This window comes from Haliotis cracherodii, unplaced genomic scaffold, assembly GCF_022045235.1.
Source record: "Haliotis cracherodii isolate W230 unplaced genomic scaffold, xgHalCrac1.p SCAF_9, whole genome shotgun sequence".
Lineage (NCBI taxonomy): Eukaryota > Metazoa > Mollusca > Gastropoda > Lepetellida > Haliotidae > Haliotis > Haliotis cracherodii.
In genome coordinates, this window is record NW_027266343.1 from 3,873,430 (window position 1) to 3,895,631 (window position 22,202).

The 22,202-nt window shown below is 40.6% G+C and overlaps 1 protein-coding gene across 3 annotated transcripts; it reads left to right on the forward strand.

Annotated features, from left to right (window-relative positions):
* Positions 1 to 4,114: 4,114 nt before the first annotated feature.
* Positions 4,115 to 18,909, forward strand: LOC139452310 (threonine synthase-like 2). 3 transcript variants are annotated; one of them, XM_071233740.1, is made up of 10 exons: positions 4,115 to 4,171; positions 6,126 to 6,442; positions 6,744 to 6,938; positions 7,928 to 8,080; positions 9,583 to 9,734; positions 11,512 to 11,578; positions 14,008 to 14,153; positions 14,440 to 14,565; positions 15,806 to 15,942; positions 17,790 to 18,909. In XM_071233740.1, the coding sequence occupies exons 2-10, from the start codon at positions 6,223 to 6,225 to the stop codon at positions 18,016 to 18,018; spliced, it is 1,425 nt and encodes a 474-aa protein (XP_071089841.1). In that variant the 5' UTR covers positions 4,115 to 4,171; positions 6,126 to 6,222; the 3' UTR covers positions 18,019 to 18,909. The 3 variants fall into 3 exon arrangements, with proteins under 3 accessions (XP_071089841.1, XP_071089839.1, XP_071089840.1); XM_071233738.1 differs by lacking the exon at positions 4,115 to 4,171 and adding an exon at positions 4,403 to 4,484; XM_071233739.1 differs by lacking the exon at positions 4,115 to 4,171 and adding an exon at positions 4,719 to 4,770.
* Positions 18,910 to 22,202: the final 3,293 nt, after the last annotated feature.

Genomic DNA, 22,202 nt, shown 5'->3' on the forward strand with positions numbered 1-22,202 from the left:
CATTTTATTATGGTGTAATGGTGCATTTTAGTAAAATTTAAAAAGATTGAACGCAGTACAGAAATAAATGTCAAATTTTATAGTTACCCTCTCCACAGTTTATTTTTATTATTCCCGGCCATCCGTTATATACGTTATATACGTCATTTATTTGTCATCTTTATCGGCTAGGAATAGGGGGTGGAGGACTCAATTTTTATGCATGTCGCCAGCATTATCGTCTCAAGGTTGCAACTCTTGCAGAAAGTTCTGTCGCCAAATAATAATAGTTAAACTGGTCCCACTTATGCTTCGCGCAGCAAGCGCATCGCTTTTACTTGTTTAGGTAGACAGGATCCCAGTCAAAACAATCGTCTGCTTGCTCTTTATGGGTGGGGTTGGATCAGCGTTTGCGTTGAGCGTTTTCAGCTCAGACATATACATCACAGGCGTTTCCAGAGGGGGCAGGGGGACCGCCCACCCCACACACTTTTGAAAACAAAATGTAGTATGTTGTAGGCAGTAAACTTATCTGAGAGAGGGCTTTAATATTTTGGACCGCTTCCTTTTAAAAATGCTGGATCCGCCCTTGGGTATGTATATATACATATGCATGAAGCGAGCAAGATGCAATTTAACCTCAGCTAGGACGTATACTTGAGTGGTACATTCTGCTCGCGGTCAGTTCACAAGGTAATTGTTTTGAACGTTTATGTTCAAGAATGTTGGATGAACTTGAGCAAGATACAACGGCACTGATCCGATCAGTCAGCTTCCATTTGAAACCACCAGCCAGGATTAGCCGCCTTCTAAACTTTTTGCGGAAAAGAACAGCTTCGTCATCTCCATTGCGGAAGTTTGATAAACCTATTGGTGGTGGCTGAATAGTCCCGCGCCTAACTACGAAGGATGTAGGATACATTCTTACACTAGGCATGCATGTATATTAACTTCAATAAATTCCATGCGTACAGCCTGCAGTTGTGCCAAATACACAACCAGGCAGCATACTTCATGCATTAAAGTGAATTTAGATATTTTCTGTTGAAGAAAACAACCAGAAAGGCTCCTGTTTTACCATTTCTCATGAAAATTTACGTTATTTTGAAGCAGACCCAGCTTATTTTGTTGAGCGATTTAATTGTACTACATTAAACTACGGTTATAACTAACTCAAAGGGACTACTAATTTTAGTTCGTTATAACCGTAGTTCGTTATAAGCGTGTTCGTTATAACCGTAGTTTACTGTATATGGATCAGTCCTGAGTTCACGACTATCAGCCAGAGACTAAACAACAGTCAAAAGAAGTGGAAACATCTAACGTCTCATCCTAAAAAGGAAGCAAAGTCTGTTCAACCAGCTGGCGCTTCTGATATTCCAAAAACAAAAATGCTATTCAAAAGTGGACTACCTCCTGAAAGGTCATACCGTTAAAGGCCGCTATTATGCATATCTGTTTAGGCAACTACGCCAGAGAGTCAAGGCTAATGCACATGTCCGCCAGGAGAATGCACATGTGTACAATTCTGTTGTCATGGCTGCAATGCATGATGGCGCCCCTTTTTTTCAGACCCTACATGTTAACTGCGCACTCGGCAAAGGGTATATTATGTATGCACTTAGTATTATGTGCACCTCCACTTTTTCAAAATCCTGGATCCGCCTCTGTACCGATCGGTATTGAACTATTCAATCTATCCCAATAATAAACACGTGACATTCCCGCAGTATATGCATTTTGATGTTTTGAGCGCCTTCGTGGTCTAGTGGATAGAGCGTCTACCCATGGTGAAGAAAGTGAGTGGTTCGACCCCCTGGTCACGTCATACAAAAAACGACGTTAAAAGATGGTACTTGTTATCCTGGGATAAAACAAGCACTGGGCGACTCGGAGTCAGTAAACTGTCTGAGTAGGGTATCTATTTTAAGGTACGACATGGTAGCTCAGTGAGCTAGCACAATAGCAGTGTTGCGGTACTGGTGGTCGTTGGACCAGTTTTCTACTTGATGCGTCCATGTAGTTGTCTACGGGAAGTTGATTTCTAGGAACATCTAGATTTTCAGCTGTTTACGGAAGGTATGAACTTATGATATATTTTAAGTATCCTGGTAGTTCCAGAGAGTATGGACAACAGCAGAAAACGCTCTGTCGTCGATATGTGTCCAGGCCTCCTAGCTGTGAGTCGGGTGGTCGTGTAATGTCTAGAAATGAGGGCACATGGCTGGCCTTGTAAGACTCCTCTATTGCAGAGTGGTCTCCCCTTACATGTATTATGCTTGTAGGGATATGGGGGCTAACATGGGTATTTTAGGAGTGCTCACAAAATATATTCCAGGGAAGAGATTGCATCATCCAAAGGTTATATTTTTTTTATGTAGCTTGGGGATTCAGTTTCATCTATTGCTGCATAAGTGAGGGTCATAATTTTGCCTGATGCCTTGTTATATAGGAAGACAGTGAAGCTTCTGCAAGATTGGTGCCACGTGCTTCGATCGATTATTATGATTCGCGCAGCGTGGTACGAGTTGCACTTGCCGGAGATTGTTCACGGTAGTAACACGGCTTTGGGAAAATTTACAAGATACATCACTCAGCAATTCACTCCAGCTATATCGATATGACGGTGATCTGTAAATAATCGGGTATCGATCACAGGAACTCGTTAATGGTCAGTAAATAAACATATATACCCCTTAATTATAAGAAGAGAATTTTTATATAGGGGGTATATATATATTCGGAATCGAACCCGAACCGGAACTCGACCACCCTCCAATGCATCAACAAAGCCAGCGTGCCTGACATGCACCTGTTCCCGTAAGTAGCCGCCTCTTACAAGCATGAATGGGTTGCTGAAAAAAGCAATTCTAACCCGGATCTTTGAGGGGCTCAGGTGAGCTACAGTAATCTTGTCTTGAGATACCGTACTTAGAACTGCATCTGGAAATTACAGCATGTGTTCCGATTTTTGTGTGATCCAGACAATCAGAAAAAAACATACACAGGTTCAGTAAAAATTAATTGCTGGAACGTACGTCACATAATAATTGTCACGAACAATGAATGACATATTCAGTCATCTGCAACAATTAATGCACTGACATCACCTCTCTGTGAAAGGTGGATCCTGTGAATTAATTTTGTTTCCGCAACGCTGGCACAAACCAAAACCACAAGCGTACTAGCTTTGGTCTCTGGTGAATCAAAAATTGTATTTCTCAATAATCTATTACTGGTATCTATGGTGGCCGAGAGGGGACATCGCGCTTTCTCGCTCAATTGCTTTCTAGCGGTAAAGCAATATTCCCTCTTGGTCACTATATGGATCGCATGTGTTATGTGTTTCTTTACAATAAAAAGTATATACGTTAAACAACATTAATGAATTGTTAAACCTGACCTCAATGGGCGGGGGCTGATGTGGGTTTTAATCATAAAAGACAGCTGAGATTTTTCCAGTCACATTTCAAATTATACATATGGACGGAATGTTGAAATTTTCTCACTATCTACTTGAACATAATTTAACAGTACAGACATAGGTGCTTTTATAACAATCCACGTATTTCTGCGTAAAAAAATAATATTTGATTGATTTATGGCACTATTTAGCTATTGGATCCCCCGCCCCCAGGCCAAGTTATCAAAACAAATAGCAAATAACACTACCCATTAGCACTGAGTAGTACGTACTTCCTAAAAAACAATAGTGTTTTTCCTAAAAACATCGCTTATATCAAAGTGGAAGTCCTCATACGCACTCGTGCATTACAGGCACCCTTAATCATGGGCAATTAAATTCTGGAAACATATATCTGTCGTACATAAACATTTCAGGCTGTCAGCATAACCCACGACATTTATCTTTCAACTCAACTTTGTTTTCACCAAAATAATATTGTAATTTTTAGAGCGCACTGGGCGCTTATTACGTCGAATACGGTAATTATATAAGTCTACTCCAATATTTTTGCATGTATAATTAACTCTAACGTTAATTTCCAGATTTACAGTACACACAATTCAAAAGAAGTTAAAGAACGCCCGATTCTTTCATATGACTATGGTTAATCATTAGAGGAAGCGATAGAGCGAGAAAGCGATAAAGCCAGAAAGCGATAGAGCGAGAAAGCGAGAAAGCTATAGAGCGAGAGAGCGAGAAAGCGATGTCCCCTCCCGGCCACCAAAGGTATCGGCTTACTATGTGTAATATTTTTAATTCGTTGAGGGGCGGTCGGGTAGCCTAGTGCTAAAAGCGGCGTAAAACCACATTCACTCACTCTAATTCGTTGCGGACATACCATTCTATCTTACCATTACGTCAGTTTTAATGGTTTGATTTTTTACAGTTTCCTCGGGCCGTTTTGATGTGGACACAATTTGCCATTTTGTCTTTTAAGCTTTTCGGCCCGGGTCAACTAAATAACCTTTCCTTATCATTTCGAATGTCTGAATATGTGTGAGCAGAGGATGTGGACACGGGTATAGTGTGCATCTAAACGGTAAGAACATTAAGTATAGTGCAGCCACGCACGAATGCAGGGTTGACACGTACTGTCACTCACTATTTTGTCAGCCCAGAGACTATATAGGCCTACCGATATGGTCTCTGGGCAGCCCACAGGCCCCTGAAGCAGGTTAGTGATATAACTGAAACAGTGGACCCATATATATAAATAGATATATATGGGTCCACTGTTTCAGTTATATCACTATCCTGCTTCAGGGGCCTGTGGGGCAGCCCCATGAAGTACGTCTTGTTCACCGTTATAAAAGCAACGTTGTGATGTAAGTATTAATACGTATTTGGGACATCAGTCATATTAGATCGTTGTCCTGTCTCGACTACATGTCTACTGGCATGCTTTGACATTTTGAACTGCACTGAAGCTTCGCAATCATTGCGTCGTCGAAAATCGCTGCTGTATGGTGCCAGGCTGAATCAGCATTGGCCCTTTTCAGTCAGACACAAAACGTATAACCATCTTTTATTTGTTTATTTTTTTGTTTGTTTAACGACCCACTCAGCAATATTCCAGGTGACTGAAGGTGGTCTATATACAGGGTGTGTGAGTGAAGATGATTTTAGCGATGTTTCAGCAATATCATGGCTGGGGACACCAGAAATGGGCGTCACACATTGTACCCATGTCGGGAATCAAACCCGGGCCTTTGGGGTAACTAGCGAATGCTTTAACCACTATACTACCCCACTACCCCAATCTACAGGGATACGGAAGGCCTATGTAGCTTTATAAAAATTGTAACAAATTCAAATAACAAATAATAATAAAAGATGTATGCATCAACAATTTCAGCTTGACAACTTTGAATTCTTACAAAACCGCACTCACTGTAAATTTTGGTTTATGGAATTCAGATCTACTACATCACGCATTGCGCAGACACCTCAAAGTGTGAATGAAATCATCCCCTTAAGAAATGACAACTAAGAGAGAATAATTATTTAGAATATTTGCAATTGTAGCATTATACAATAAGCTGAGCATATTCTGCTGCAAGATAGGATGAAATTAAGTCTAAGAGAGGAAGAGGGAAACAGAAAAGGTGTGCTCTTCCATCAGGACGATGTGCCAGTGCACAAAGCAGTCACTGTATAATTTTTGAGGCAACTTTCTGGTACTCCATGTCGGGATATTGCTGGAATATTGTGTTAAGCGGCTATAAACCATACTCGCTCGCTCACTCACTCACAGCGGTTCAAAGGACCAGCACATAGGTGAATCTACTAGTCCTGTTGGATCTCTACTAGACACAATGGTCCAGACCTAAAATTGTTTTGTAAGGTATTACTTTTTTGTGCAATTAGAATGAGAAACCAGCCAAGAAGGTAACCACTGTCATTGCTTTTTAATATTTGTATGTTTAAGTTATTTTGATCTATTCATTGACTATTTAAAAATTTAAAATGCCGGAAACTGAATTATCCTGCATGTTTTGAATGGATGATGATACCTGTGTTTATAATATGAATTAAAGCTTGTGAATTGTACTTTTGTGTTCCGAACATGCTGTAGTTTTAAAATATAATGAAAAGTCAAAATGTGTTTTTTCACCCATAAGGTCCCCTATCTCATGGCTGGTCACAAATATGTGATACATTTTCGTACCTTATTTCTCAGATTGTCTGCAGACATTCATGATAGATAATAGCAAGCAGAGGACCTGGCCAAATATATAAGAAAGAAATAAGAAACCTTTGATCACTCAAGTCAAAACATGAAGTTTGCCAGTACAAGAGGCGGTGTACGTGGACTGACGTTTGAAGACGCCCTGTATTCAGGCTACGCAGCCGATGGAGGGATACTCCTGCCCGAGTCCATCCCCCAGATTTCCCTGGACACCCTTCAGTCATGGGCAGGTCTTTCCTATGTACAGCTGGTGAAGAAGGTCATTCCACACTTTGTTGGTGAGGAGATTCCATCAGAAGACCTCAATGGTAAGTAAATATAGCTAAGACCTTTTTTTATCACCTGTTTGGAAGATAATTCTTTTCCAATACCATTGGGTTAGTGGGAGAAAGAAGAATTTGTTATTTTCCTAATTGATGTGTGGTAAGGCACAGGGTAAGTTCCCTTTCCACATTGATCTACTTGATATTCTGTTGGTGCTGAAATTAGTTAATAGAAACTCAAACAAAAGCAACTGTAAGTAAAATCAAAATGTCTAATGACTTCCCCTAGTTCATATGTCAACAGTGATTTTTTATTGGACATTCTTCATTTCATTCTCTATTTCAGATTTGGTTGACAAGGCCTTCAGCAGGTTCTCCCACCCTGACATCATTCCAATAAAGAAGTTTCCCGGCGGCCTGAATGTCATGGAGATGTGTCATGGGATCACCTGGGCGTTCAAGGATCTGGCGTTGTCCTGTCTCGGACAATTTCTTGACTACTTTCTCAACAAGCGGAAGAAGCATCTCACCATCTTGACAGGTAGGACAATGGGAAGACAAATCATCTCACCATTTTTACAGGTGGGACAATGGGAAGACAAATCATCACACCATTTTGACTGTTAGGACAATGGGAAGACAAATCATCTCACCATTTTGACTGTTAGGACAGTGGGAAGACAAATCATCTCACCATTTTGACTGGTAGGACAATGGCAAGACAAATCATCTCACCATTTTGACTGGTAGGACAATGGGAAGACAATTTATCTCACCATCTTGGCAGGTAGGACAATGGCAAGACAAATCATCTCACCATTTTGACTGTTAGGACAATGGAAAGACAAATCATCACACCATTTTGACTGTTAGGACAATGGGAAGACAAATCATCTCACCATTTTGACTGTTAGGACAATGGGAAGACAAATCATCTCACCATTTTGACTGTTAGGACAATGGAAAGACAAATCATCACACCATTTTGACTGGTAGGACAATGGCAAGACAAATCATCTCAGCATTTTGACTGTTAGGACAATGGGAAGACAAATCATCTCACCATTTTTACAGGTGGGACAATGGGAAGACAATTTATCTCACCATCTTGGCAGGTTGGACAATGGGAAGACAAATCATCTCACCTTTTGACAGGTAGGACAATGGGAATACAAATCATCTCACCTTTTGACAGGTAGGACAATGGGAAGACAAACCATCTCACCTTTTGACAGGTAGGACAATGGGAAGACAAACCATCTCACCATCTTGAAAGGTAGGACTATGGGAAGACAAACCATCTCACCGTCTAATTTTGAGAGCGCCCTGGGTGCTTATTACGTCCAATAAGGTACTGTCCAGTGGCATTAACCCCAACTGTTCAGAGTGGCATTATAACAACTATTAAAAGTGGAATTAGTTCCAACTGTCAAAAGTGGCATTAACCCCAACTCATCTCCCCTCACTCACTCCTCATATTGACCCAACTGTTCAAAGTGGTGTAAACCTAACTCAGTGACCTATTTACAGCAACATCAGGAGATACTGGCAGTGCAGCCATCGAGTCAGTGCGTGGGATGACATGGGTGGACATCATTGTGTTGCTGCCCCGTGGCCGAACGTCCAGGGTTCAGGAACTCCAGATGACCACAGTGATGGAGGATAATGTTCACGTTTATCGAGGTACTGTATTCACTGTCTCTAACTCAGAGGCATTGATTTTACATAACTTGGTCGTGAATGCTTGAATATTGCTAAAACCAGCATGGAACCACTCACTCACTCACTCACTCCATGCTTTGGGGCTATTCACAAACTGCTAATTTATATACTGAACTGCAAAAGAAACGTCACCATGGACAGATATATGAGAAACCTTATTTGTCCAAACACTGTAAACATACTTTCAGACATATTAAAAAGATGAAACTTGGCAAAACTGATCATCAAGGTTGAAATTAAAGTCTCAAATGTTCTTAAAGTCTCTGAGAAAATGGCAACACAAGTCGGTATCTCGTGTGTCCACCATGTGCATTGATGACTGCCGTGCAACGTCGATACATGGAATGGATGAGGCGGTTGATGAAGGTCATAGGCACTTGGGCCCACACTCTGAGGAACGCCTGAACAGTTCAATTGCAGTTGTCGGCCTTGGTTGGACGTCATTCAACCGTCTTTGAATCTCGTCCCACAGGTGCTCAATGGGATTTAAATCGGGATTGAGGGCAGGCCACTGCTTGGTTCTGATGCTGTTTTGCTGTAGGGAGTCTCTTGTTGCTCTCGCAGTGTGGACGCGGGCTTTTTCATGCTGAAACTGGTGGTTCCGCCAACGTGCCAAATGAGGTATGGCGTGTGGTCTCAAGACTTAATCAATGTACCGAGCTGCTCTCCCTGGACTGATGTTCTGGAAGTCCACAGAGACCCTCTGTGCAAGACCAATTCCACCCCACCCCATGAGTCTCTCTCAACAACACAAGCATCCGAATAACATTCCCCACGGCGTCGCCAGACTCTCTCTCTGCTAACTGCTCTTGAGATACAGTAACAGCTCTCATCAGAGAAGAGGACTCTTCTCCACTGCTGGTGGTGCCAATGCTGGTGCTGAGTTGACCACTGAAGACGGTCCCGGCGATGACGTGGTGTCATAATGGGTCCTCGGAGTGGCCTGTGACATTGGAGGTGTCTGCTCGTCAATCGTCGACGCACGGTGTCCGCACTAATGTGTCGCTGATGTGTCCCCATAGTCTGTTGAGCAGTTTCCGCAGCAGTAACAAAGCGACCTTGAAGATGCTGTCGCACAATCTGACGATCCTGACGTCGGGTGGTGACCCTTGGTCTTCCACTATGTGGTCAGTCATCTGTTCCCATGATGCGTTAGGGCGATCAGTTTTATTGTCATCTGCTTTGTTTCTTTATCATCAAATTACATTTTTGAGGGGACAAGGTAATTTTGAATTTTAGAAACTTTGACAAAAATTACCCAGATATTTAAATGACAACTTATCATGCAATGTTACTTTGGCGGGACCTTTTTTTTGCGGTTCAGTATATAAACCATAACATGTGAGTGAGTTTGAGGTCTCAGATATTCACCACTTTGGAGAAACCCAAGGGAATGGTGCTGACAAAGCAACAAACATTTGCTCCTGTAGACATGCATCGGCTGATCTGTTTTTCCACCACAGCTGATGGAACCAGTGATGATGCAGATGTTCCAATTAAAGAGTGTTTCGCCGATGCAGCATTTGCGAAGAGGCACAATCTTTGCTCCATCAACTCCATCAACTTCGCTCGCATCATGGTGCAGGTTGCTCACTACTTCTACGCCTATCTACAGGTACTAGTATGTCAATGGAAGTGTGTGCTGCAATGTGAGTGCTTGAAAAATGTTAAATGGGAAATCTATCAGAAATCTATCAGAAATTCTTTTTTCTCTGTCCAAAATGTGCATAAAATCTAATGGATACATCACATTAAATATGAAATTTGATCAATATTTATAACACAATTTGGATTTAGTTTGTATTCCTCACTCTGGTGACCAGGTGAGTTCAGTTACCACAGGGGCGGTCGGGTAGCCTAGTGGCATTCGCTCGTCACGCCGAAAAAACCTGTGTTCGATTCCTGACATGGGTACAATGTGTAAAGCCCATTTCTGGTGTCCCCCTGTGGTGATATTGCTGGAATATTGCTAAAAGCGAATGATGTCATCCATTGTCTGATGATCCATCATGGCATCCCAGCATGACGTCATTAGAGTCAGAACTCCAAAAGTGATGTCATATCTGTCTCACAACAGTTGGAGGTCAAAAGAGAGGGCTAGCTAGAAAATTACAGATAACGTTTGTGTTCACAATGTCGATAAACATGTGTTTTCCAAGTTCGGTGTGATGGCAAACCATTTTTGAAAAACAAATTTTTTGGTATGTGCAGTATTGAAAGTATTGTTAAATGTTGAAAAGAAATCTCTGTCCCCAGAATGAACATGTATTCCATGTTCCCAACAATGATTAATATTCCCAACAATGATTAATATTCGACAGAAACCAGTCAGTGTTTGTTGTCAGTTAACATATGACCTCGTCCATCGCTGATAACGTCCAGACAACTCCAGATAAGCAACATATTGGCATAAGATATCAGCATTAGAAATCGGCACTAGTCCTGTAGTCCTTGCCAAACTGCCCAAAAGTTAAGGTATCATAACGACTAGTAGAAATTTGCTTGATCATAGCGCTACCAGTGGCTATTACATGTTAACTCTCTTCTATGTCCCTATTGACCAATCAGATCCTAAAGACTGAGGAGATGCACTGTTGTGAGTTCTGCGACATTTTTTACACTTAGGGCAGCGTACGAACAGGCATGAATTTGAAGCCAGATCAGAATGACTCAAAGACTTGCTCATGTTTAAACATTAGAAAAAGAAATATATTATATCGTGTATAAAATTCCCCAAAATTTCAGACAACCGGACTAGCAACTTTGCAAAGACACTAGATGAGATAAAATATTTCCAGTTTTCTGTGTTACAATAGATCTTCAGCAACGCCATGCTTGCCCAAAAGACAACATTGCTTGTTGTAAGAGGGGATTGGGTTGGGAGGTGAGGCTCACAGACTTGGTTGATGCATGTCACCGTATCACAATTGCGTGGATTGATCCTCATGATGTCACTCACTGGATTGTCTGGTCCAGAATCGATTATTTACAGACCGCTGGCATATAGCTGGAATATTGCTGAGTGCGGTGTTAAACAACAAACAAACAAACCAAACAAACATCAATCATCTAAAGGGTAAACATAGGAATAGTTCTGTTTAATGTTAGTTCACTGAAAATGACAATAAACTGGTGGATTGTCAGCTTAGAAACTTTACTCCCGACCATCGGACGGGCAACTTTTCAAAACTGACCACCCGTCAGCTCAATTGACCGTCTCTGACTCTCGGGCAGGCGGGTATTTTAAATCCTGATTATATCTTGTCAATTCCAGGGCCCTGTTCCACGGAGTGATTGTAGCAGTAAAGTGATTTTGTAAATCCCACAACTTAACTAATGACAGTGTTAGCACTGCGAACAGTTGTAACCAAGTGTGAGTGGGTATGTTTCAGATGTGTCCAGCGTGTGACAGCGAGGTCGAAATAGCGATCCCTACTGGAGGCTGTGGCAATGTCACATGTAAGTATATATACTGTAAATCGTGAAATTAACGAGAGTGTGAATAAGATGCGCAAAATGCGAGTGGTCTTTGTTCGCATTAATGAAACTCCACAATTAAGTCTCCAAAATGACTATCAACAATAAGATAGCCTCCCTGCACACTTTGGATAGCGGAAATACCAACTTGAATATAAACACAAACATAATTTATGAGCAGCAGTTGTAACAAGATGGAGATGCATTCATTTTAAGATTTACAGTATACCCCGAAGCTATGAAGAATGGCAGAATTATTTTTTTCTAATTCTAATAGTGTGAAACAACTGTGAGAGTTTGAATGACAATAGGTTATACTATCTAGGGTAGGTCAAATTGCAAATAAAGATAAAAATACATTTCTGAATCAGAATATTTATAAGATGTAGATTCATCAACTGGACTGTTTGATAATAAACTGCCTGTTAAAGAAAGAATACACTTAAAAAATAGATTTCCTCAAAACTTTACAAATGTTACTAGATTGAAAACAGTTACCTGTTAGATCCTCATTGATATGGTCCATGAAATATCGCCAATGATGCCAGTATCAAATGCATCAGCATCAAATAACCTTGTTTTAGCCACTATCAAAATAAAAGGGTGTGTACGGTACTTTCTTTTGCCAGGCAGTATATTGGAAATTACTTTGGAAAATATTTGTTAATTTTTTTTTATTGATCTTTGACAGGCATTTAGAAGTTGGAGTGCTAAGTAAGGATAAGAATTTATGGATGAACAACTTCTTTATATCTTAATTGTAATAAAGAAGTTGTTCATCCATAAATTCTTATCCTTACTTACTTACTTTTTTTATTGTACGTACATTTAGACAGGATTGCCATCACACCTCATCAAGCTGTTTTTGATGCAGTCTCAGACAAATTCTGCCATTCCGCAATCATGGAAAGATTTGCAGATTTCACAATCACGGAAAGATTTGCAGAAAATGTAACCCTCTTGTAATCAGTCAATACACTTTTCATTATTTTCAAATTTTTCTATCAAATTATGGACTAGAATGATGCCCAAATATTTGACATGTGATTGAAACATACATACCGTATTCAACGTAATAAGCACCAAGGGTGCTCTCAAAATTAGAAATAGGGGGCTCTTATTAGAATATAATTTTGGTAGGAAAAAAACAGAGTTGAAAGATCGTATATTTCTAGATTTATGTACCTGAAATGATACAAAAGAAAAGTCTTTGCGTATTATACACGACAGATATATTTTTCCAGAATTTAATTGCTCATAATTAAGGGTGCATATAACACACGAGTGCGTATTATACACGATTAAATAAGTCTTGTGTACATTGATCAATCGGAAGGGGTGCAGATTGGGATTGTTCACTAGCCAAAATATTAGCAAATATCACCGTGGGCGCTTATTAGAGCGGGGCGCTTATTATCGAATACGGTAATATAATTCCAGCTATATAATGAAATTTGAAATAAATGACTCTCACTTGTAAATGACCTTGCAGTATAATGACTACTGGTACATGAACTATGTTTACATATAACCATAAATAAATATCAGCGACACTATGCATATTGGCTTAAGTTTTTCTTTTCCCATGATAACTGTTTATATTGACAGTTTGTGGAATGAATTAATTCGTTTCAAATTTGGAAATCGAGTTTTCCAAAAAAGAGTTTGTATTCATTTTTCAGAGGGAAATGGCAATGTATTTACCACAGAATTTTGTAATGTTATTTTCACAGTATTTCTACTGCAGAATGTCGATACTTTTACCTCAGAATTCGTCAGGGACTGTTGATGGGAGATTGCCCACTGTTGATGGAAGATGGCCCGTTGTGGGTTTGAATCCCAGGTTGTGATCCTTGGTCTGTCAGTGCCATATCCAGACTCGTGAGTTTCACCAAAGTGGTAACCATCTAATGATCTGCATCACTTCGGGCTTCCCTCCCACATCAAGCTGACAAGACGTGGCAGGGATGTTCAATGCCCGACTTGCCTGTCCTGTCAAAATAAAGCACCGGGCAAGTGGGAAAATATAATTTAGTTGCCCTTGGGCTTGTAAGAAAATTGTCAGTGTAAACTTTTAAACTTAGATACATTGTGTGTCTTTCAACTGATGAAGTACCTGGCTAATTTAATCAATTTTCTATTCTGCATCTTCCATTAGCTGTTGTTTTGTTGTTAAAATCAAAGTTTTATTCTTTTCTCTAATTTAGCAGGGCAAGTTGAAAATCAGGCTGGGCTAGTAGAGGTTTGAAGTTTACTTGCCTGGGCAAGCATGAAAGTTTGGTATTTGAACACCCCTGCATGGTGTAACTGAATTAGAGGTCAAAGCAGCATAAAACAGACCCCACCTTCTCATAATGATCTGATGAGGGTGTGAGTAATTCATGGTTGTTTAATATGTGAATTTTGTTCAGCTGGATGTTTAGCCCGGAAGATGGGTCTGCCGGTGAAGCTGGTGTGCTGTGTCACTACTAACGATATAGTGGATCGTGCTATTGTAAAGGGAGACTACTCTATTGGGGAGATGAAACAGTCATTAGCTCCTGCCATGGATATACAGGTTCTTTTTTCCTTGTTCACTTGTTGAATATTTTAGTCAGTTACTAAAACACAGATCAGCAGAGGAAGTGTTGAAGTATGGAATAAAGAATCAAATTTGAACCCAACAGAAAAAAAACAGAATAAATCTCAATATTTTATAAATGGGTTCTGGTGAGTGAATATTGTCAACTTTTGTCCCACCTCTAGATGGCATATAACATGGAGTGAATATTGTCAACTTTTGTCCCACCTCTAGATGGCATATAACATGGAGCGAATATTGTCAACTTTTGTCCCACCTCTAGATGGCATATAACATGGAGCGAATCTGGCACATGTTCTCTGATGGTGATGTTGAGATGGTTAGCAGCATGATGACAGAGTTTGAGAAGACAATGATGACAAAAGTCCCGGAGAATCTCAGAGCCAAGGTAAGTATTTTTAGTAACAGTTATTCGATTCCCGACATGGGTACAATGTGTGAAGCCCATTTCTGGTGTCCCCCGCCGTGATATTGCTGGAATATTGCTAAAAGCGGTGTAAAACCATACTCACTCACTCACTCACTAGTAACAGTTACCAGCATGTTCTAAACCAGTTGGGAGTGAGTTAGTTGGCTTCACAAACCTATAGTTACATCACCTTATAGTTCTTATCAAAGGTTTCATCAAATAATGGAAAGCCTGCAAACTTAGTTGCAAGTATCTGTAATCGTCCCCTAAATGAAAAATTCCGTCACTATGGGGATTCCCCATACTGGGATTAAAATGGGTTCCTGGCATTTAATGTGCTACAATGGGGTTGGCACGCAGTCTGCCTGGTGGATCATTGAGGGTTTTCCTACATTTCATGTTTAGGTATTTCTGACAAAAATAATTTTCGTGTTTCCTAGGCAACAAAACAGCCTTAGACTCAAATATGTGTAGCATTTGATTCCTGAAACTGTTTCATATTTTATTATTAACCTTGCATATGTATCAAACACATGCTGAACTGATGATTGTTGATATTTTGGTAATTCTAACAAAATATTATTTTTTCCTTGTTTTTTTTTTTTTAGTTGCAGTCCCTTTCTCCATGCTGTAGATATTGTGCATCCTGTTTGCTGTCCATGATTTCAGAAAATAAAATACCCCATATTCTAAAGTGCCCCATTATGGGGGAGAGTGATAATGGTGTTTTATACCAAACAGGATGTTTGCCATAAAAAGCTTGTCACAGACTTTGATTGTTCTTTTAATTATTCACATTGTCAAGATCAAAGGTTGTTTCACACTCTCACCAATGTATTCAATGTTATTTTTGTAGGATTAACAGAAATAGCAACACTTTTAGATTGACCTCGTCCTGGCATATCCATGTAGCTGCAAAGCATAACAAGTCTACATATCAGCCAAGGAAAACTTTTGACACGGACTGCTGCACCAGTAGCTATAGGCCATGCCCCCAAATAGTTTTGTTTGGGAATCCAATTACCAAGCGTGTGATATCAGCACTTTAACTAGAACATTTTATAGGCCCCTGTTGTTATTCTGAACAAACACACTAATTTGTTTCACTTTACTTGCCCATTAATGGCTCTTTGAAGTCAAGTATCATAATCAGGGCGAAACATGGACCCTGTCATGGAGGTGGGGGTAATTCTGCAACTTCATGAGATGTTGCTTTCAGATTGGTGAGGTGGTCAGCTCCCATGTAGTGGAGGACGAGGGGATCAAGAAAAGTATGAGGAAATGCTGGGAGGAGAACAGCTACCTTGTGTGTCCCCACTCAGCCACCACACTAGACTACCACTACAGTAGACAAGGGTAAGAACAGGGGCCACACTGGACTACCACTACAGTAGACAAGGGTAAGAACAGGGGCCACACTAGACTACCTCTACCGTAGAAAAGGGTAAGAACAGGGGCCACACTGGACAACCACTACAGTAGACAGGGGTAAGAACAGGGGCCACACTGGACTACCACTACAGTAGACAGGGGTAAAAACAGGGGCCACACTGGACAACCACTACAGTAGACAAGGGTAAGAACAGGGGCCACACTGGACAACCACTACAGTAGACAGGGGTAAGAACAGGGGCCACACTGGACCACCAATACAGTAGACAGGGGTAAGAACAGGGGCCACACTAGACCACCACTACAGTAGACAAGGGTAAGAACAGGGGCCACACTTGACTACCACTACAGTAGACAAGGGTAAGAACAGGGGCCACACTTGACTACCACTACAGTAGACAAGGGTAAGAACAGGGGCCACACTGGACTACCACTACAGTAGACAGGGGTAAGAACAGGGGCCACACTGGACTACCACTACAGTAGACAGGGGTAAGAACAGGGGCCACACTTGACTACCACTACAGTAGACAAGGGTAAGAACAGGGGCCACACTTGACTACCACTACAGTAGACAAGGGTAAGAACAGGGGCCACACTGGACTACCACTACAGTAGACAGGGGTAAGAACAGGGGCCACACTGGACTACCACTACAGTAGACAGGGGTAAGAACAGGGGCCACACTTGACTACCACTACAGTAGACAGGGTAAGAACAGGGACCACACTTGACTACCACTACAGTAGACAAGGGTAAGAACAGGGGCCACACTGGACTACCACTACAGTAGACAGGGTAAAAACAGGGGCCACACTTGACTACCACTACAGTAGACAAGGGTAAGAACAGGGGCCACACTGGACTACCACTACAGTAGACAGGGTAAAAACAGGGGCCACACTGGACAACCACTACAGTAGACAAGGGTAAGAACAGGGGCCACACTGGACAACCACTACAGTAGACAGGGTAAGAACAGGGGCCACACTTGACTACCACTACAGTAGACAGGGGTAAGAACAGGGTGCACACTGGACTACCACTACAGTAGACAGGGTAAGAACAGGGGCCACACTAGACTACCACTACAGTAGACAAGGGTAAGAACAGGGGCCACACTAGACTACCACTACAGTAGACAGGGTTAAGAACAGGAGCCACACTAGACAGCCACTACAGTAGACAGGGGTAAGAACAGGGGCCATACTAGACTGCCAGTACATAGGAAATTCTGTTACAGCTGATACTGACTGGAAATGGTTCCTGAACTACACTACAAGAACAACGCCTGTGACAGGCAGGAATGTGTACTGTTATACTGGATGCACTTTCATATAGATGGGTACAATGATGGAAATCAAGTGTGAGGAGTGGTTAACTAGTGTGAATATTTCATTCCTTTTCTAAATATGAAGCAAAAGTTGGGACTGGAGTAATCCCACAGCCTTTCAAACTTCAGCCTTTATTGTCTAAGTACATCAGGTTCTATAAAGGCCAGGTTCTACAAAGGAATCTTTCTGCTACGTCGATCATAGTTCACATAGTTTACCATCAATGCTTGATGAAAGGTATTTTGTTCCTAGCAATGCTGGAAAAAAAGAATTGTGATCATATTTTACCCTTAAATAAATTGTTCCCAGGACACACAGGATGGTCTTCCTTAAAGGGATTTTATGTAGCTTTTTATGCATTATACTCGAAGAGTTGTTTTTTTTAAAAATACTGCATAAACAAGATAGAGGTGTACATGGGTGCACACTATAATCAAGACAATACTATAATTGACAACATATGACTTCTTTCTTCAGCAGTTCGGATGACACGCTGAGAGTGTGTCTGGCCTCAGCCTCCCCAATCAAGTTCGAGGAGGCCGTGGTGGCAGCAGGGTTGCGGTATGACAAGACGGACGCCGTCGTCAAGTTGTACAACTCACCCACAAGGTACCAGGATGTGGAGAAGGACGAAGATTGGGTGGACATCCTCCGAAAGAAAATTGAGGACATTGAGAAGAGATTTCAGGCCAGAAACCTGGCATAAACTGTGACATAAAATTATAATCTAAGATTGGTATCCAGAGACAATAACTTGAATACATACCATTATAACTACATGCTGATCAATTTCATCAAGGAGAACAGTAATTGCATGTTTAGTCAGATCTTATTTTATACCGAGATGCCCAAAATACATGGAGACAAAGTCATTGATATCCCACTCCGGTTTAAATAAGTGCATAAAATCTCGAAAACTAATTCATTTACTTAACCATTCCAAGAAAGGTTATGACATTATGATTGATGACGAAGCAAAATGATTCCCTGTATTTTTTTAAATGCTTTTATTACCATTCAAAGATGTGAATGGTGGCGATGGTACCTTTCAGTAGATTGAGCTTTGTATTTGATTATCAAATTTTGATAGCAATATTACATAGAGTGTTGTTAACTCTGCTGCATTATTCCATAACAAAATAGTCAAAACATGAAACAATTCCTGAATTGATGTATGTTGCTGTCCAACTTGATATTGTCTCAACAACGCAGAAAGAATTAAGTAAAAATAATACCTTAAAAGCAAAATGTCCCAGGTCAATGCACAGTTGAACAGTTGAATAGTTTATGTGAGTTATGCTCCAGAATCTGTCCAAACTTGTTGCCTTGAAAACGCAGGGAAAAAAGAATTCAAGTAATCCTATTGAACAAAGGGCATCATTTCAGCACATCCCTAATTGGTATACGTTTCACAAAGAAATTAGGACTAGTTTATGAGTTATACCACAAACTGATCCCTACCTTCTTACGAAAATGTCCAACTTGTTGCTTTGGAAATTGAAAACATTACAATTTCAAACATTTATAAATAAGGCACCAGTTCAATGTTCAATGCATGCCTGATGTGTATAGAATCTCATTAAAATCAGATCTTAATTCTCGAAACCGCTATACAAAGATCTGAGGACATCCCATTGCGGAATGGGACCGACCAATGGAATGACTGACAAGAAGTCAACAATAGCCAGTCAGATGGCAGCTTAATCGAGCTTTACGGCACAAGTTTCAAACTGGTGACTACGCTTCGAAACATATTTTGATATATACCCGGTACTCAATTAAAAAATTAAAAACAAAACAAGAGAATATTCTGGACTGGCTAATAGATGATCTAGATTGTATAAATACAGACATAAAGCCCATAACTGTCATTTGGAATACCCTGTGTGTTTTTTGTTTGGGTTGCACGACCAAAAATACCAATCCAACTGTCACTTTCATGATCTGATAAGCGATGCTCTGATTGGTCAGATGAAAGGTCGTTCTGACATGACCCGCAATGTGATGTCCTCAGATCTTTGTTAAGCAGTAACAAGAACTAAGACCTGATTTTAATGAGATTGGATGTGTATACAAAGTTTCATTAAGAAACATTGAATGGTTTGTTCTGGAAACATCCCTACCCTCTTTTGAACTTAAATCTTACTAATTGCCATGGAAACACTTAAACACAAATTCCAAACATTCCTGAAAAGCTTAAGACACCAGTTGAGTATTTGTTTGTTTATTGTTTAACGCCCCACTCAGCAATATTCCAGCAATATGACTGCGGTCCGTAAATAATTGAGTCTGGGTCAGACACTCCAGTGACAATCAAAAGAGAAAAATAAGTACAAAATGATATTCCAAATAAGCACGTTTTCAATGGACTTATCCATAATGGGGGAGCTTACTTTTGCAAAATGTAAACTACAAGTTTTGAATAATAACCAGAATACAAGTGGACTCACATGTATTTGTTTTGTTTTTATGCTCAGTGTATCTTTATATTCACACAGATTTATTTATAGTCTATATTTTAGGATACACTGTGATAAGTATGGGTATACCATATTGGTGTACCTGACTCCAGGCATGTGGTATCTTTTTGCCCTTTCCATTCAAATGCTACACCGTGACAGCTGACACAAGTAACTATATTCTGCAACAAGACACTAGGCAACTGAATAGAAGAATAAGACTCGACCATTCTGTCAGCGGCTATCAGTCAGCTAACTAGTCCTTACCATTCTGTCAGCGGCTATATGTCTGCTAACAAGTACTTACCATTCTGTCAGCAGGCATCGTCTGCTAACAATTCCTTACCATTCTGTCAGGGATTATCTGTCAGCTAACAAGTACTTACCATTCTGTCAGGGACTATCTATCTGCTAACAAGTACTTACCATTCTGTCAGCGGCTATCTGTCTGCTAACAAGTACTTACCATTTTGTCAGCGGCTATCTGTCTGCTAACAAGTACTTACCATTCTGTCAGCGGCTATATGTATGCTAACAAGTACTTACCATTCTCTCAGCAGCCATCGTCTGCTAACAATTCCTTACCATTCTGTCAGGGATTATCTGTCAGCTAACAAGTACTTACCATTCTGTCAGCGGTTATCTGTCTGCTAACAATTCCTTACCATTTTGTCAGCGGCTATATGTCAGCTAACTAGTCCTTACCATTCTGTTAGGGACTATCTGTCTGTTAACAAGTACTTACCATTCTGTCAGCGGCTTTCTGTCCGCAAACTAGTCCTTACCATTCTGTCATCTGCCATCTTAAAGTAGGTGGCTCATGCTGATGTAGTCTCGAAATGTTTTGAATAATACTTTTTTTTACCTTACTGATTTTATTGTTTACTTGTTTTATGCTGCACTCGGCAATATTGTGTTATATCATGGCAGCCAGTAAATAGTGGAATGTAAACGAGACAAGTCGGTGGTCGGTATTATGACCTACGTATGATTACAATCAGCCATGTCACCAAGTCTGAGCATCTGATCCAGTTAGTCGCTTCTCAGCACCAGGTTGCTGGGCATCCATTCTAACCCAGAATCCCCTCTGGGTGTTCTTGTACAGAAATGTCGCCTGATTGTCTATGAAGAAGTTGTCATCCACACAGTAATTGGAATAAACTACCTTTCAACCACTTTTTGTCATGTGTTATTGTTCTCATTAGTTTTCACTTTTAGGATTTCATTCTTTTTATTAAAGTACATAGGTACATAATTTTTTTAGTTTCTGTTTGTAATATGTTCACACTGGTAATCCAGGATAAGTTAAATCAACTCGTAAAACGTGTTTGAGACAAGTTGGTGGTGCACAGAATTTAGGCAAACATATTTGATTTGTGACCGGTAGAGAGGGTGAACGCATGTAGTGCACGTGCAGGTCATGACGATGAAATTGACACACTCCCGTGCACACACACGTGTTGCTCTTAAGATTACGAAGTGGTCAGTGTGACAAGTCAATGCCAGAATACTCTGAAAGTCGTTTCATAGAAGTTAATTACAAACAAATAAACATGTCACAGCAAGGTAAGCATGGTCAGATCATACATTCTCAGGCTCGAGAAATGTCCTTTGTCATAAATTACATGGGGAAAGAATGTACAAATAAATCTGAAGCATTGTCAAAAGATAGCATTGCCACTGGTCTGTCTGCATCTAAAGCGCATCAGAGCAGAAGGTATCGTTCGTGATGATGGCGAGTGTAGTTTCATTAGCCCAAGTAAGTCACGAAATCGTCCAGTGATCAAATCCCAACTTGACGACCGGTGAGCTGTTCGCCAATTCATATGTATACTTGTCACAGACAAAACACTAGTGTATGAATATTTAGTCTGTTTGAGGGGGTGCCCACCACCCACATACAAAATGGATCTGTGAAATGTGAGAGAGAGACTGTTGTCTAACACCACTGTCATATTCCACCTGTATCAGACAGACTTTCAGCATCAGGGATAAGAATGGATATTTTCCTTTTCAGCTGAAACTTCTTTTCAATGGAGCGTGGTCCAAAATTTTGGGGTGTTTATGGTGGCTTGGCCATTAGATTTTTAAAAAACTTTGCGGATCCGCTGAAGATTCGCTGGTCAGTATTCTGACCAAGAGCCCCCACGGGTCGCACATGAACAGAGAATCTTAAGACTTCATTAGGAAAGTAGTATATCGGACATCTCACTACTTCATGAGTTTGTGTACACTACTACCTAAAATACCATTTGCACAAACTTCATACACAGAGTGAGTGAGAGAGTATGGTTTTACGCCACTTTTAGCAATATTCCAGCAATATCACGGCGGGGGACACCAGAAATGGGCTCCACACATTGTACACATGTCGGGAATCGAACCCGTGTCTTTGGCGTGACGAGCGAACGCTTTAACCACTAGGCTACCC

Coding starts and splice junctions, on each gene's coding strand:
- LOC139452310 (XM_071233740.1), top strand. CDS start 6,223: ATGAAGTTTGCCAGTACAAGAGGCGGTGTACGTGGACTGACGTTTGAA. Junction 11,579..14,007: donor AGGCTGTGGCAATGTCACAT/GTAAGTATATAT, acceptor AATTTTGTTCAG/CTGGATGTTTAGCCCGGAAG. Junction 14,566..15,805: donor CGGAGAATCTCAGAGCCAAG/GTAAGTATTTTT, acceptor TGTTGCTTTCAG/ATTGGTGAGGTGGTCAGCTC.